Source organism: Microchirus variegatus (genome assembly GCF_963457635.1).
Source record: "Microchirus variegatus genome assembly, chromosome: 5".
Taxonomy (NCBI): domain Eukaryota; kingdom Metazoa; phylum Chordata; class Actinopteri; order Pleuronectiformes; family Soleidae; genus Microchirus; species Microchirus variegatus.
Window position 1 is genome coordinate 11,766,106 of NC_139806.1, and position 16,845 is coordinate 11,782,950.

A 16,845-nucleotide genomic window follows, 5' to 3' on the forward strand; every position below is an offset into this window, starting at 1 on the left:
TAAGCACTGTTTATTGTTCCTGTATAAATAAACTGAACATTGACTCTGGACTGGTAAAGATTTCATCAGACTAACTGGTGATGTCAGAACCAGGAATTATACCTGGTGACGCGAGGATGAGGTCATCACCTCTGACCTGGTGTGACTCACATCACTCTTTACCATATATATGTATATATATAGATATACAGATGTATGTGACGATGTAGGCTGCATGATTATATGATATCAAAGGTAAATTCACTGGCGACAGCAGCAAACAGTCACTAATGAAATATTTGCCAAATGTATATGCTTTTAATAACATATGATAGATAGATAGATAGATAGATAGATAGATAGATAGATAGATAGATAGATAGATAGATAGATAGATAGATAGATAGATAGATAGATAGATAGATAGATAGATAGATAGATAGTACTTTATTTATCTCCGAAGGGAAATTAAACCGTCCAGCAGCTCCTTAAAAACATAAAAACAACATATGGGTAAATTATAAAGTAGCCAGAGGTGTAAACATAAAAGAAGTATTTAATTTTGACTGGTTACTAAATGAATCACCAACTATTTGATAATTCATCTGGGGGGTGGAGTCATTCAACATTTACAATGAATAATAATAATAATAATAAAAAAAAAAATCGAACTTCTATCTTCCATTTCACTCATAAAGATACAGAACAATTCCGAAGGTGATTCACCACACTGTCCCAGATATAAAACAGGAGAAGGTCATTCCTTCACTAAATCAATATTACACATAGACTATAGAGCCCTGCCTTTATTTATTAAACGATAGCAGATAACAACATATCATTTTTATTCACAATTGTATTCCTTTCTTTTGGAAAAAAAAGAATGAATCCCCTCCTAAATTAAGAATGTAATTACAACAAATTACAGAATCTTTGTCATTTATGGTCATTATGGCAGCCACTGTTTTCCCATTTTGAAAATCTGATGATGATGAGGGACGAGTCATTCTATTGTATAAATGATATGAATATATAATTTGTTCAGATAAATCTATTGGATTTTCTCTGTAACATTCCATATTGATGTACGTTTTTAGTGTTTTCTTCTTCTTCTAAATTATGGTGCTGTGCTGCTGTACCCTGGAACATGAATTTCCCCGAGGGATCCTTCCAAAGGGATCAATACAGTGCTGTCTGTCTATCTATCTATCTATCTATCTATCTATCTATCTATCTATCTATCTATCTATCTATCTATCTATCTATCTATCTATCTATCTATCTATCTATCTATCTATCTATCTATCTATCTATCTATCTATCTATCTATGAATGAGTAAATGAAGGGACACAATTAAATAATGGATAGTAGCAGCAGAATGAGTAAAACATATAAATTGCAGGATCCAACAAATAAAAAAAATAAAAATGTAATATATAAATATAAATACAAAATAAATAAAAATAAATAAATAAACATTAATTGTTAAAAAATTCAAAATTCAAAATTCAAAAATTCAAAAATTCAAAATTAAAGAATGATGATAATAATAATATTAATAATAATGACATAAATCAAAAAAATAAAAATAAAATGTGGGCTATTATTTTGAAAATCTGTCCCGGAAGCTCGGTGCAGAGTGTGTGTGTATTGACGCAGCCTCCGCTCCTCTGTGTCTCTGTCCCAGTCACTTTTGCCATTCCGACGCACGTCCCTCGCGGAGGAGCAACAGCCGCGCGGAGTTGTTGAAAGTGGACCTGAGTGATCCTCCTCCGGACTCTGCACCACCACCACCACCACTACCACCTCCTCCTCCACCTCCTCTGTGCAGGACAGACATGCTCTCTGCGTGGACTCGCTGTGGGTTTAAAGTCTGAGAGAAGACGCGGTGAAAGCGCGCGCCTGGAGCAGGAATAACGGGACTGTGGGTGTGTGTGTGTGTGTGTGTGTGTGTGTGTGTGTGTGTGTGAGTGAGTGTGTGTGTGAAGGCAGAACCCAGACGCCCTCGGTTTGCGCGGAGGACTGTGGTGGAGGAATGGGGCGGTGAGAGCCTCAGTCAGTCATCAGTGAAGACATGAGAACTGGCACAGGAACACTTTGAGTCTCCATCCAGCAGACGCGCGTCCAGCCTCCTCCTTTCTTCATGTTGCAAAAGCCTGTTTTATGACAATGGATTACTTGCTGTGGATGTGCAGCCTCATTGTCCCCGTGGTGCTGGCTGTAGAAGGTACGTCCGTTGACAATTATTTTTTTTTATTTTTTTTTAAACCACTGTACTTTCTGTGCGTGAACAATGGGGGGGCTGCTGCTGCTGCTGCTGCTGCATGGGCTGGCATTTAAACACACTATTGTTTGAATAAAAAAACCCGGTGACTCAAGCGTTAACACAAAGAAACCAGTGTGGAGAGAGAGAGAGCGAGAGAGAGTGGGCTACACTACACACTGGCTATTATTTAATGTGATGATTAAAACCCTGCTGGGATCATCTCTGACTGAAGCTGTTCTCCATATACAAAAAAAAACAAAAATCAGATTCTTAAACAAGACTCATGTTCATGTGTGTCTTAATTAAAGCTGGAAATAATACTAATAATACTAATAATAATGATGATGATGATGATGATGATGAGATTGAGGAGGATGAGGAGGAGCCGCTCTGTTAAACAGGCAAATCCACTGAGCATCAAATGTAACCCATGTATGTACCAGTGTGTGTGTGTGTGTGTGTGTGTGTGTGTGATGACATCCCAGTGCTTCCAATGCGGCTGAAGGACTGCCCTGTTGCTATTGTCCCTGTTGTTGTCACACCCACAAGCCGAGTGAGGATGCCCACTGATCCACTGATCCTCCTCGGAGGTTAGATCCACAGCAGCAGAGCGGAGCAGAGAGGGGCGTCCCCTCCTCCTCATCCTCCTCCTCCTCCTCCTCCTCCTCCTCTTCCTCCTCTTCTACACTCTTCACTGTAAAACACAAATACACTGGCTCTCGCCCTCGTATCGTGCATGTCACAAAGCGTTTAAACCAGAGCTGTGTGGATCGTACGCGCACACAGAACCAGACCAGAGTCTGGGACCAGAGTCTGGGATCACTCCCCGGCTCCTGAGGCGCCACGGGGGACACGCATGTGGAATATATTAAAACGACAAGTGTGAATTAAAGGTCAATGGCTTAACAAGTATGCAGCAGTCCCCAAAGCTCTCTCCATCAATCGAGGGAGCGACAGAGCTGCTCCAGGGGAGAGAAAAAAAAGAAGCCCACCCTCATCCACCACTGCTGCTCCCCACCCAGAGGCTCCTCTCTGAGCTGTAGCTACATGTCTGTAGCCGTCCCTCCCTCCTCCTCCTCCTCCTCCTCCTCCTCTCCCTCCCTGTCCAATCTGCCTCTCCTGGACCGGGGCCAGTCTGATCCCTCATCAATTCTGCTGTCAGCAAGTAAATCAATGCAGCGGCAGCAGCAGCCCTTCAAGTCCCACCGGGCTCTCACGGCGACACCATCGTCCTCCGTTTCCCTCGGCCTCACTAACTGTTACTCAAAGCTCAGGGGTTAACTAATGTTTGTCCTCTGAGGAGCAACATGAAGGGCAGATCATCGGATGAGTTTAAATGAGAATGAGGGGGAGGAGGGGGGGGGGGAGAAAAGTGAGGCCTTGTTTTTTTCTTATTCACACGTCGTTATTTAGCTGCTTACTCAGTGGATTTCAACACATGGCTTGCATCTGAATGTCTTCTCGCGCTGGCAACATGCATGATGCAGGCTGCTGGACTCTGCTTATTTACAAAAAAAAGAAGCTCCAACGATGACTTATCATCATCTCCAGTTCACACCAACACGCTGCAGTAAAAGCCTCAGCGGGCCGTGACACTTTTATGCTAAATGACTTCCATTTACAGCCCGTGTTTACTGTACTCTTATTTTAAAAGCTCATAAAGTAGACGGATGACCACTCGGATAGCGTTTTATGAAATAATCTACAGGATGTTTCCGTGTGATAGTGGAGCAGAGAGCTTCATTTACATTTGGCCGCTTTCTCCACATCAGAATAATATCAAACGTGAATAATGATTCGTCGCAGCCCGGAGTGGGATTGAATGTGGTTTGTTGTGAGGCTTCTGCGTCTGCACGACCAGCAAATGGTCACGATGTCACCTCGAGGAATCTGAAGAACGGTGAGATTCTGCGTCCAGAAATTCACCTGCAGCAGTGATCGTCTAATTTTCCTCTAAAGTGGAACATATTTTATAAAATTGACATCATGTTCTTTCCACTGAGAACATTGTAAATCAAGTGAAAAGTAGGCTCATTCTCCCACACGGACTTCCTTTTAAACTTCTTTTTGCAACTAGCTATTATTTTTCTGAACTTTTGCATTGGCGTCTTCAGAAGACTGTCTACTTTTAAATGTAGTCAAAATGATTCAAATTGGAGGCTCCAGCTCAGACTTGAGACATTGAGGCGGAGCTCGTTCTGAGATAGACTTTGATTTTCTCTACACTCTTAGAAATAAAAGTGCTAAGTAGAACCATATAAGGTTCTTCGGCTTGTCCTCATAGGAGAACCCTTTTTGGTTCCACCAAGAACCCTTTAAAACCCTTAATTCAGGAAAGGGTTCTCTGGATCAAAATGGTTCTTACTGGAACCATCGGTGTTACCAAGAACCCTGAAAAAACCCTTTCTTCGGGAAAAGGGTTTTTCGGAAGCAAATGGTTCCAGGTAGAATCTCAGCCCTTGTAAAAGGACCCTTTTGGAACCCTTATTGAGTGTACAATGAAGTTCCTGAAAAACATAACCTAGCATGACATAGGTAAAAAGGCGGGGTCCATTGTGGACATGTCACCAGTCCATCACAGGGACACACAGAGACAACCATCCACTCAATATAGAGCCATAGTCTATCCACTTAGTTTTATTTTCCACTAGAAACACTGTCCCCTAAATTCGATTCCTTCATAAATTCCTACAGTTTCACTGACCATGAATGCAACACTCTGTGTAGCCTGAAAGGTTTGATCGAATTGTGTTTATGGATGTTTTTGGTCATGACAATGATGTTGAAACAAATGCTGTTGCTAATATTTTTGCACTTTTTTTTATTTTATGCACAGCAAAATGTTTGTATTACTAGTTTGTTTATTATTTATTAAATGGACTTTTTGATGTACCTAACATACATTTGTGCTGGCTTTACATTTGTCATTAATGGCGGCAGAAAATGTTGCAGCCCGGCTCAATGTTTTGGTTTTGAAAATCCCCAAATCTGTAAGGTTTTTGGATTGTGTGAGGAAACCGGAGAACCCGGACACACAGTGGAAGACATGCAAAGTCCATGCAGAAAGGTCCTTGTTCTGACCGGATCACGAACCCAGGTCTTCTTGCTGCAAAGGCGAGAGTGCTAACATTTGGCTAACATGTCTCCACTCATAAACGTAATGCTATTCCTGATCACCTACATCTTAATGTTCCGTTCCCTGTTGAACTTCTGCTCGTAAAGGCCCTTTTATACTTGTCCGACTGCGTAACCACGGAAACCCCTCGGGCCTTCATAGTTCTCAGTCATGGTGACGGATACGCACTGCAATTTCCCGCCCGATCAGTAGGGGTTGCTATGCAGGGTTGTTGTGCTCTTGGCTACAGTGAGTAATGGCGTCCGAGAGAGAAAGACTGTTGTTGTTGTTGCAGCGGAATAACATTGAAACAGTGGCCGTTTCTCACTTTTCTGTGTCCCGGAATGCAGTTTTCAGATAATTTGAGTCGAGAAATTTGCCATTTAGAGTCTAAACATGTGCTGTGTGTGTATTAAGATATGTCGTATTCATAGTTTGGCGGCGGCGTTGTCGGCGGTGATCAGCTCCACCTCTGTGGACGCTCGGTGCGCACTGTGAGCCGGCACAGAGCAGCGTTAGCTCGGCCTGTCCTGAGGACCAATCGCAGCTCTTGCCGTCTCCGTTGTCCCTTTACGGAGTGACGGACACTTAAAAAATATTTTGTGCAGTCGGAGACGACGCAGAGGGAACTGCGTAACCTACGTAGAGCACTTTACGCAGGAGTATAAATCGAGCTTAAGACAGTAGAGGAAATGACAATGAGAGTGTACTCCACACATGTACTCCACCACATGTCACCGTGTAATTCGAACACTGATAGTCAATGTAAGAAAACACATCAATTCTGCTCTGCTTAAGCTTGTCATCCACTTTACTCCAGCCAGAAAGAGAAGAACCCTGCCAGCTCTGTTTTCATTTGAAAACTCCAGGGTTGCGTTTAAAGAAACAAGAAACAGACATCTTTGGAAACAATCGCGCAAAATGAAACGACTCGACTGCGAGCTGTGAAAAACGCTAAAGCTTAATTAACACTTCGCCGGCATCTTAACAGGAATTATTTCCCGTTGCTCTTGGTGTATTTTGTCATCGGCGGTTGTTTCTCACTAATTTGAACGCAAACAGCCACAGAGCTGAGCGTCGGCGTCCTGAGCCGATGGTCGCATGCTGTGCGTCTCATCTTAAAAACACTGCTTTCAAACGGAAACATAGATGCACCGATGCCTGACGCGCTCCCGAAAACTGCTAATCGGGCGTCAAACCGAGCGTGACTTTGCTATCAAAGTATTAAAATATAAATGAACTTTTCAAATGAAGTTATTCGGGTCTCTTTTTAACCGTCCTTCGATCACTGATGAGGATGTTTGCCCGTTAATATTTCATGTGTTTGCTTGTTGGCAGAGAGTGTCGGTGTAGTAGAAGGCGATGGCTTTGCTTTGCTTTCATCATACAGTTTCTCTCTCACACACACACACACACAAAGTGAATAAAACATTAGCATGTGTGAGCTCCCAAAGAGCATTGACGATTCAGAGTTGTGTGGCATTTTGGCTCTGGCGGGTGATCAAAAAAAAAAAAAAAAGACCCAGTAAATGCCATGGGTGGTGATGCTCTAAAGTTCTCTCTGCAGCATTGTTTTTTACCCCAGGGGCAAATGTCTCCACTGCTGCTGTAGTTTTATGGCAGAGGGTGTGTGTGCATGTGTGTGTGTGTGTGTGTGTGTGTGAGAGTGGGGGGGTTTCTGGATATGAGTTATAGGCGATCTCAAAGGCATTGTAAATCCACCGTGGAACAAATGGGATCTTTTTTCGTCAACTGGTTTCTGGGATTTAGTGAGTCGATGATAAAACACTCTGGTGAAGATAGTCATAGTCCTAGTCAAACAAAAAAGAGCCTCTCTTTTTCTTTTTCATTGTGTGATTTCAGTGTCTCAGAGCCTCGATGGAGACCCCCCCCCCCCCCCCCCCCCCCCACACACACACACTGCTGTGCTGGATATTAATGAACACTATAGACTCTTTCACACTGAAATTTAAGCCTGGCTGAACTGACTGAAAAAAAAGGCTTAACAGCCATTTCCATAACCAGTGGTTGTTCTGTTCTGTTGCTTTGTGTGTGTGTGTGTGTGTGTGTGTGTGTGTGTGTGTGTGTGTGTGTGTGTGTGTGTGTGTGTGTGTGTGAAGTATGACATCACGTCACACAATGGAAACAAAATGAATCGGAGGCAGAAGAAAACAACAACAGCTCAGTCTACTAGTGCTGTTTTTTTACTTTGGTCCCTCGTTCAAACTCAACGGTGAGTGAATGATTTAAAGTGGCTGACGAAATAGTGAAACACAGTGAAATAATATTATATAACATAGATTATATACTTTATTAATCCCCTAAGGGTCATTCTTTCTCTTTGCATTTAACCCGTCCTCTACTCGGAATCTTCCTGGAAGGAGCAGTGGACGGCGCCCAGGGAGCAATGGGGGTTGGGTACCATGCTCAGGGTTAGCCTAGCCCTTTGTCCCTGGTGGGGGACTCGAATAAGCCAAGTTCCTTTGCCATTGCATTGTCCCAAGTTGTAAAAATTAAGGTTGCATTGCACATGATGCAGGGATTTGAATTTGCCGGTCACGATCCTGATTAAACCCAGGATTAATGTCCACCAGTGGGAATCTTCATAGTCTGCATAGAAGCTCCAGGTCTTTAAGGTGTTAAACTCAAGGCCATGCATTTAAGATAGTATGTTATGTCTTTCCTGCTTTTTGAAAACACAGAGCCAGAACTAGAGGGGGGTTACAGGACAGTAAGTGTGCTAGGCTCCTTCTCTTTTAAGGCCACATTAGACCCCTCGAGCCTTCATAGTTCTCCGTCGTGGTGACGGATACGCACTGCAATTTCCCGCCTGATCAGTAGGGGTCGCTACGCAAGGTTGTTGTGCTTCTGGCTACAGTGAGCAATGGCGTCGAGAGAGAAATACTGTTGTTGCTGAAACAGTGGCCTTTTCTCACTTTTCTGTGTCCAGGAACGCAGTTTTAAGATCATTTGAGGTGAGAAATTAGCCATTTAGAGTCTAAACATGTGCTGTGGGTATTAAGATATGACGTATTTATAGTTTGGCAGCGACGTTGTGGGCGGTGATCAGCTCCTTCTCTGTGGACGCTCGGTGCGCACAGTGGCCGGCACAGAGCAGCATTACCTCGGCCTGTCCTGAGGACCAATCGCAGCCCTTACCGTCTGCGTTGTCCCTTGACGGAGTAACGGACACTTAAAAAGAATTTTGTGCAGCCGGAGATGACGCAGAGGCAATGGAAAATCATTTGTTCTGAACTTTTTGTTCATCTGCTCCCCCCCCCACACTGTCATTGAGTTGACACCCCTGCTCTAGGGGGCTCAAGGTCAAAGGGTCAGGGCGTGTCTCGCAGACATGGCAGAGCTTGAATTCGCCTCTTGCAGATACTGGAATGGCCACACTGTTGTGCATGATGTGAGGAGCCGCCTGTTAAAAGGAGCATCAGCTCCAACCTGTGGTTAGTTGTGGCTGAGTGATTCTGTCTGTGTTGCCTGTGGGCAGCAAGGAGAGGAGAGGGATTAGGAGACCAACCAGATCAGACTCCCACGGGAAGGCCGGGCTGGATCCATGGATCACCGGCAGCAAGTAGTCAAGGGAGTGTTCATTCAGCTGTGCGCCTCCCAGAGCACGGTGTAGCTGAGCAGAGACAACAGCCGCTGATTTCACTGATTAGTTCCTTCTCTCCGGTTCAAGTCGTGTTAATCAGTAAAACAACCTTGCTCGCAGACAAACATTTGGACTCGACAATAGACGTTATTCACCGCTGTCGCCCCCGTGCTTCTGCGCACAAATATAAGGCAGAGAATGCTACGTGTACAGTAAGTGTGCCGGCTTTCATGTTCAAAGGTGTGTCAGTTAATGCACACTTTCTTTCATAAAACTCTTGCATAAAAGATGACTTATTAAATGAAATGACATTTCCATTGTCAACAGAGATGGAGGCCCCATACACTTTTTACCCTATTTAAATGAAAATGATTCATACAGTGTGCAGCACTATTCATCTGTTTATTCCAACCCACCAACCACTCTTTATTTCTTAAAAGGGTTATTTGTGTGTAGAATATTTCTCTTTTCAGACGCTAACCACCAATGCTGCGCCTCCTGAAGGAAAGATGAAGTGACTATGAGTTAAATATGATTAATTAATGCTTAATGGGTCGTCTCTTAATGACTGTTAATTTAAATACTTCATAAGCTAATACGCTGCCAAATTAGTGAGGATGAAGTTGTATGGAAAAGTACTTTTCAGCGCCATGGGTTTGGCCCGAGATCATCCCTGAAAAGGCGGTTTTCACTTTGGAAAATCAGCTCCTGACAATTTTACGGAGCACGTTGTCGTGTGTGGTTTGTGTCTGCAGGAGGCGGACGCAGAATCTGATCGACTGCCAAGTAGATGTTAACATAGAATAGAATATAAGAGTAGAATACAGAATACATAGTATAATAGACAATATGTGCACTGTGCAGAAGCCTTAGGCCACCATTAGATTTGTTGTTTTAGCAATGCTATAATGACAATAGAGGATAATTATTTATATTTCACTTTACTGGAACACATCCAGAAAATATGTATGCAGTAAAAAAAATAATAAAAAAATCAGAAAACCCCCCCAAATAACACTTCTATAGGTGTCAAATATTTAGCGTGATCTCCCCTTACACCTGAACAATAACACATCCCTGTTAATACCGGATTGGAGCCTTAATTAATGTTACTGGTAAATCCTGTGTTTGTGCTACTATTTCATTTAACGTAATATCTGCTGTTAAAAAAAACAAAAAAACAAAAACGTCTATTACGCCATGGTTTATTCAAGACATGCTCGAGCATTACATACACATGTTGTATGAGTTGAACTCATTGACAGCTCGCTAATATAGAAGAGCAGCTTTAAGTCGCATCACTTCATTCCAAATTCCAATTAGCGCAGAATTTGACAGACAGGAAAAACAACAGCGCCTGAAACATTTGCACAATACTGTTTATATATATAATATAAGGGTAGATTACAGTATATATAATATACAGTATGAGCATCTGTGTACGATGTTGCTGCATGACTCATTAGAATTAGCCTTGTTCATTCCGGGTATTTAACTCCGTCCAGTGAGATCAGGTCTCAAGTGCCTTGAGATAATTTAGGTTGTGATTTTCCGTTTTTATTAATAATTAGTCGACTACATTCTACTGTCAACTAGTTAGACAGTTGATTCATTCGTTTTTTTTAAATTAAAACACTACTACTACTACTAATAATAATAAAAAACGGCATATTCTTAAATGTGCAACATTCTTCTTTCTTTGCTGGACTACGACAGTGAACTGAAACTAACAGGTTCAATAATGACAGGGACGTTTGACGATTTGGAACAAACATCTAGTTGCAATTATTTCGACTGAAATTGCGAATGTGATATAAGTCGCAATATCACGATTCTACACACACAACAGTATTCTCACTTTCATTCGCATCACATATTTAAAATGATCACTGTGTGACATTTGGGAAGATCTGTGAGAGACAAAGACATTTTCCTCCTCGGACTGTGTGAATGTGATGTGTTTACACTCTTATAAAGTGCGAAGTGGAACCATATAAGGTTCTTCGCCTTGTCCTCATAGGAGAACCCTTGTTGTACCTGGAACCCTTAGTGTTACCAAGAACCCTCTTTAAATCCCTTAATCAGGAAATGGGTTCAAAAAAAGGGTTCTCTGGATCAAAATGGTTCTTACTGGAACCACCAGTGTTACCAAGAACCCTTGAAAAAACCAATGGTAAGGGTTCCACTTTTGGAACCCTTATTTCTAAGAGTGTAGGTCACAACAGCATTTATTCTAAAATGGTAAAATACATATTTTTCCCCACACATTTTAGTGTGAATTAATTCATTGTTCAGGCCTTCATTAATAACGCAAATCACTGTTTGTACAAAACAAACACATTACAAATACAACAGACTGTATCTCTGGCTCCACCAAGGTTCACAAGAACCTGCACAAATCCCTCAAGACTAATGTTGTGTACAACCAATCATGTCAATGTCAGAGTGACTCCATCATTTCTTGATGATGAGAATCAGGAATTAGTGATTCACCCTGCTCTATTTCCTGATTAATAGTCACACAAATCACGCCGCTGCCGCCGCTGCTGCTGCTGCTGCTGCTGCTGCTGCTGCTGTTGTTGTTGTTCATCATGTTTACTTGTTTTCTTGCCAGAAGTTAGATGAGAAAATTGAAACCATGATTCTCATGCTTGTCCTCCAAGTACAAAGCCACAGGCATCAGCTGGTTAGCTCAGAGTAAAAGCTTCACTGGGGGGGGAAAAACATCTCGTCTTTTTTTGTGTGAGAGCATCATCAAGTAGGAAAGAGCCGCTCCTTTCCTTTGCTTTTAATAAGAACCGTAGTGGGGACGTGTCACCACATGAAACCGTGTCATGACGAGAAGCTTAAGTCTACCACGATCGCCGCCTCTTTTGCAGCCTTAACTTTAAGATTCTCTCGCCTCTCTGCGGGCGCACGGTTTGAAAACCGCAGATGCAATTCATCCTGTGGGATGTACAGATCACACTTCATTATCTGTCATCCTCTCAGAAGAAGAAAAGCCATTGTGGTTTCACTAATGAACACAAAGCACAGATTGTAAACACTGCAGCACAGCTCCAGCTCAGCCGCTACAGATGGACCAGTGATCTCGTCACTCAATCAGACAACTTTTATTATTCACGCACTAAAGCCAAGGACGTGCTGTACTGTAACTGCGCTATTTCCCGTCTTTAGAAAGGGGGGGGGAAGAAAAAAAAAAAGTCGACTGTTGACATCACGGGGACCAGAACAAAGCCACGGCTGCTCTTCACAGGACATATTTGTTTGCCCTCTCACACCCTCCTTCAGCACTGTTCCCAACGACTTGTGAGCAAATGGTGCACAGCAGGGCGCCGTGTCACTGAGCCGTCGTGAAGAAAGTGTAATTGTTCCAGTAATTATGCGCTAACAACAGTGGAGCAAGTGAGAGCCAAACACACGTCCACAGCTGTGCGTTGGAAACACTGAGGGAGTCACACTTTACCTGAGGTGTTTCTGAAGCCACTGTGTGGACCAGCAGCCACTCAGGTGACAGCTGACTGACAGTCTGGCAACAACAATGCCCATCGATCCCACTGTTTATTCTGAGCTTCTTCTGATTGTGTGTGTGTGTGTGTGTGTGTCTGGCTCTCACCTCGGCGCCAAGTCGTAAACGTGAAGAAAACACGACGTGCGTCACGCGTGATACTGGTGTCACATTTCTGTCACTTCTGTGCGTGTTAAAGCTATCCCCCCCCAGATTTCCATGTGCAAATATGATCTCTGTGAACCAGCTTCCTGCTGATGAAGTATTTCCCGCTGAAGGCGTCTTTTGTTCTTTGTTCCACAAATGAATTTTGAAAGAGGTGCTGTTGTGAGTGCCAGACACACACACAGAGAGAGAAAGCCTTAATTAGGCATCATCACCGGTATACGCCGTGATTGTCAGAGCTTTCACAGACTGAATAATATATGTAGGTGGAGGTTATGAATGAGATTTTTTTTTTTTACCTGGATCCTTTTATCAAGCAGAGAGAGAGAGAGCTTGTGTGTGTGGTCTTAAATAACCATTTGCAATCATTTACTTATTCTTCCACACATCATTGAATTCCTGCTTCTCATTTGCAGAAACCCTTATGGACAGTCGGTGGGCAACCACAGAGCTGGCTTGGACCACGTTCCCAGAAAGTGGGGTGAGTTAATGTGCATTTGTGTGTCTTATTTGTTTTGTAGTCCTTTTGTTTTTTAACATTTTGTTCCACTGGGTTGTTAATAGAGCCCAGTCTGCCTTAAACAACTCACCTCCTACTGTTTTATATCTTTATTTTTTGCAGTGTGTGTTTGCTTTCTTGGATACTAAAAAGCAAATGAGAAACACAACGTGTGACATTTAGTTAAAAAAGGACAATGCAGTTTGTTTTTTTCCGTCTCCACCGGCGATGACAATGACTGAGGTTTAACAAACTGGTTGTACGGCAGAATCTGTGCATATTGTGCAAAAGAGGACAAAAGAGCAAAGATGCAGATGCGCGACACAAAATCCCTGCAGTGTGTCAGGACTGTGAGGTTGCCTCTACCAAGCATGCCTCCCCAGGAGAGAGCCTGATAATTGAAAGCATGTGTCTGTGTCTTTTATAATACGGGCCCAAGAGTACATTACAGGCAGAAATTAAGGTATTCAGCTGATACCCCCTATAGGAATGGTGAGAAAATAAAACAACATGAATTTGACCCCAGGGCTAACTGCCTGACAGACCTCCCCCACTCCCGGCCAGTGTAATTTGTCTTCGCTACATGAGCGCAAAGTCAGTCAATGGAAATGGTCGGTTTCCATGGAAACGATCTCCGGCAGCAACAGCTCCTTCCCTTTTCCCCTCCAGAATGGCCGGCTTTTGAATGTCCCAGCAACAACCATGAAGTCATATGTCAGGAGAGGCGAGGCAGCCCCCCCCCCCACCCCCCTCTCCTCGTGCCTGACAGGCCCATACGTTCGGGGGGCCGGCAATTATCATATTTGTCAGGTAGTGCATCAACGTGTTGCTGGTGATTTACAACATCTAATGCTGACTCCTGGGCTCATCGTTTGGGAATAAATTGCACGGGAACTCCGAGACGTGAGATGAGTTATGCATTATTTTCGTCCAGTTGAAATAATCAATTTGTGCAGAGCTCATTTGTTATGGAAATGAAGCATTCAGTCCAAGAGGGAATTAGGATAAAAAAAAAAAAAAAGATGTTAAAAAAAAAAGAAAAAAAGATTGACTTCTCACAAGGTTATTTCCAAGTGGACTAAATGTATTGACCAACGAAGCCATTAATCACAGCCTGTAATGTGAGTTAGTTACCACAAACAAAGGCCAGTGGAGTCAACAGATGAAGTCACAGGCTGAGATCGTGTTTGACTTCAAGAATCTATTTTTTAAAGTCGCACGATACAAGAAGAAGTCGTCGCAACGAACGCAAATCTCTGCTCTCAGGCTATCTCTGTCAACACCAGGGAATACATGCAATATCCATACGTAAGCTGAAGTGGACAGAAGAGCTTCTGCAGTGCAATCACACTGACAGCTGCACATTTAGATTGTCATTTTAATAAGTAACTCACTATGCGCATTATACATGTATGAGGGATGTTTCCATTAAAAATGTAGAGTCTGAAATGCTTGTGTTCTCCTGGCAAATATTACAAATGCTCATGCTACAGGAACAAAAATCCCCTTCATCGCCCTGAAGCATTTTTTTTTTTTTTTACACCGGTGATGTCCGACAACCTCCGGTTACCAAACTGCGTGTGATTTAAAGGTCCAATAAGTGACATTCTGGTGTCTGGAAACAAATATTACCTAAGTGTTCATTTCTTAAGCAGAGAGTGACGTCACAGGTGATGGTGGTGATGAAAGTGATGCCAGACACTGTCTGGGTTCAAATGAGAGAGAATTAACAAAAAACATATTGTGGTGACTTTCCATTTTTGGGATAGTCATGGAGAAAAACATTAATATTGCGCCACTAGGGGGACTCAGCATCTCTCTAGTCATTATGTGCCCATTTTCTTAATTAGATATAAAACCCTGCTACTGTAACAGTCAATATGTTTATATGATGTTAAAAAACACTTAAGATTAGGGAATACATATTCACCATTAACTAGGTGCTTACTAACATGCATAAAAGTAGCATACTTGCCCTTTATTAGTAAATATTAAAGGTGCAACAAATCTAAAGCAACTGGCCATAAAATCCTCCTAATATGTCACAGAGACTCAGGAATAATGTTCATATAACAAACTGAACTCACCAACAACAACAGTACAGACAAAATATTTGCATAAAAAAATCTTTTGCAGACTGCAAATCATGTTTATGTTTTGAAATCATGTTTTGGCATGTGGCGCCACCTACTGCCGTCTACCAATCATTGCAGTCAGTAGAGTCTCAGCTGCCGTGTTAGTCCAACTACAAAGTTGGACTAACACAGACAGATTCACTTGGACCCAGACTGTTCTTGGTGCATGCTGCACAGTTCCTGTCCCTGGGCTTTGATTTAGAAGTAAGAGCTGAAGCTGACACACAGAAGAAGAAAAACGTGGCTAAATCCAGAAAGACTCAGAACGATGCTTACAGTTTTGGTCTGTAACATGAAAGATCAACTGGAAAACACATCTGATTCAATCGATTCTCCACTAGTGCTTGTAAAGTGGCACAAGAGCAGTACACGCTTAGAAATAAGGGTTCCAAAAGGGTCCTTCTACAAGGGCTGAGGTTCTATCTGGAACTATTTGCTTCTGAAAAACCCTTTTCCTAAGCCAAAGAACCTTATATGGTTCTACTTATTTCTAAGAGCAGTTAGTCCATGGCTGGACATGTGTGCGTATAGAAACGTTCTGAGTGTCTCTCTGTTGTTTCCACAGTGGGAGGAGGTCAGTGGCTATGACGACTCCATGAGCCCCATCAGAACCTACCAGGTGTGTAATGTCCGACAGCCCAATCAGAACAACTGGCTGAGGACGGACTTTATCCCGCGGCGGGGCGTGCTGCGCGTCTACGTGGAGCTCAAGTTCTCCGTGCGCGACTGCGCCAGCATTCCCAACATCCCCGGCTCCTGCAAAGAGACCTTCAATCTGTTTTACTACGAGTCAGAGGGGGACACAGCCACAGACACCAGCCCTCTGTGGAGGGAGAACCCCTACGTGAAGGTGGATACTATTGCCCCAGACGAGAGCTTCTCTCTGCTGGAGGCGGGCAGGATCAACACCAAAGTGCGCAGCTTTGGCCCTCTCTCAAAGCAAGGCTTCTACCTGGCCTTCCAGGACCTGGGAGCCTGCATGTCCCTCATATCGGTCAGGGTTTTCTTTAAGAAGTGCTCCACCACCATTGCCAATTTCGCTGTCTTCCCGGAGACTGCCACTGGAGCAGAAGCCACTTCTTTAGTGATCGCTCCAGGCGCCTGTGTGACGAACGCCATGGAGGTGTCCGTCCCTCTTAAGTTGTACTGCAACGGGGATGGAGAGTGGATGGTTCCTGTGGGCTCCTGCACCTGCGTCGCTGGATTTGAACCCTCGTCAGACGGCACCCAGTGCCAGGGTATGTGTGTGTGTGTGTGTGAGGTGGACAGGCATTTGGAGCTTTATTTAACCAAACCTTCTTTATATGCTCAGTGCACGTCACCTCAGCCTGTGCCCTCTTCTCTGCATTTATTGTGTGGCTCCTGAGGGGGGTGAAGGAGGGTGGAGGAGAGTATGAATTAATGAGGTGTTGCAGAGAGGAGCAGCATACAAATATTGTGAGAGAGCAGAAGAGGAGGGAAAGAAAGATAGCAGCAAGCCACCGAACAGAGAGCCAGTAGATGTGCGCGAGGAAAATGCAGATAATAGAAGTCCAGGGCGGAGAGATATTAAGAGAGATTGTGCGAGTTAAGA

At 43.3% G+C, this 16,845-nt stretch overlaps 1 protein-coding gene across 1 annotated transcript in view; it reads left to right on the plus strand.

Annotated features, from left to right (window-relative positions):
- Positions 1-2,143: 2,143 nt before the first annotated feature.
- ephb3a (eph receptor B3a) overlaps positions 2,144-16,845 on the plus strand; it is a gene marked incomplete at both ends in the record, with an annotated part of 46,313 nt that continues 31,611 nt past the window's right edge. The window contains 3 exons of the mRNA XM_083889165.1: positions 2,144-2,207; positions 13,055-13,119; positions 15,838-16,510. Of these exons, the coding sequence (XP_083745291.1) occupies positions 2,144-2,207; positions 13,055-13,119; positions 15,838-16,510 (802 nt within the window). The remainder of the gene's footprint in view (positions 2,208-13,054; positions 13,120-15,837; positions 16,511-16,845) is intronic.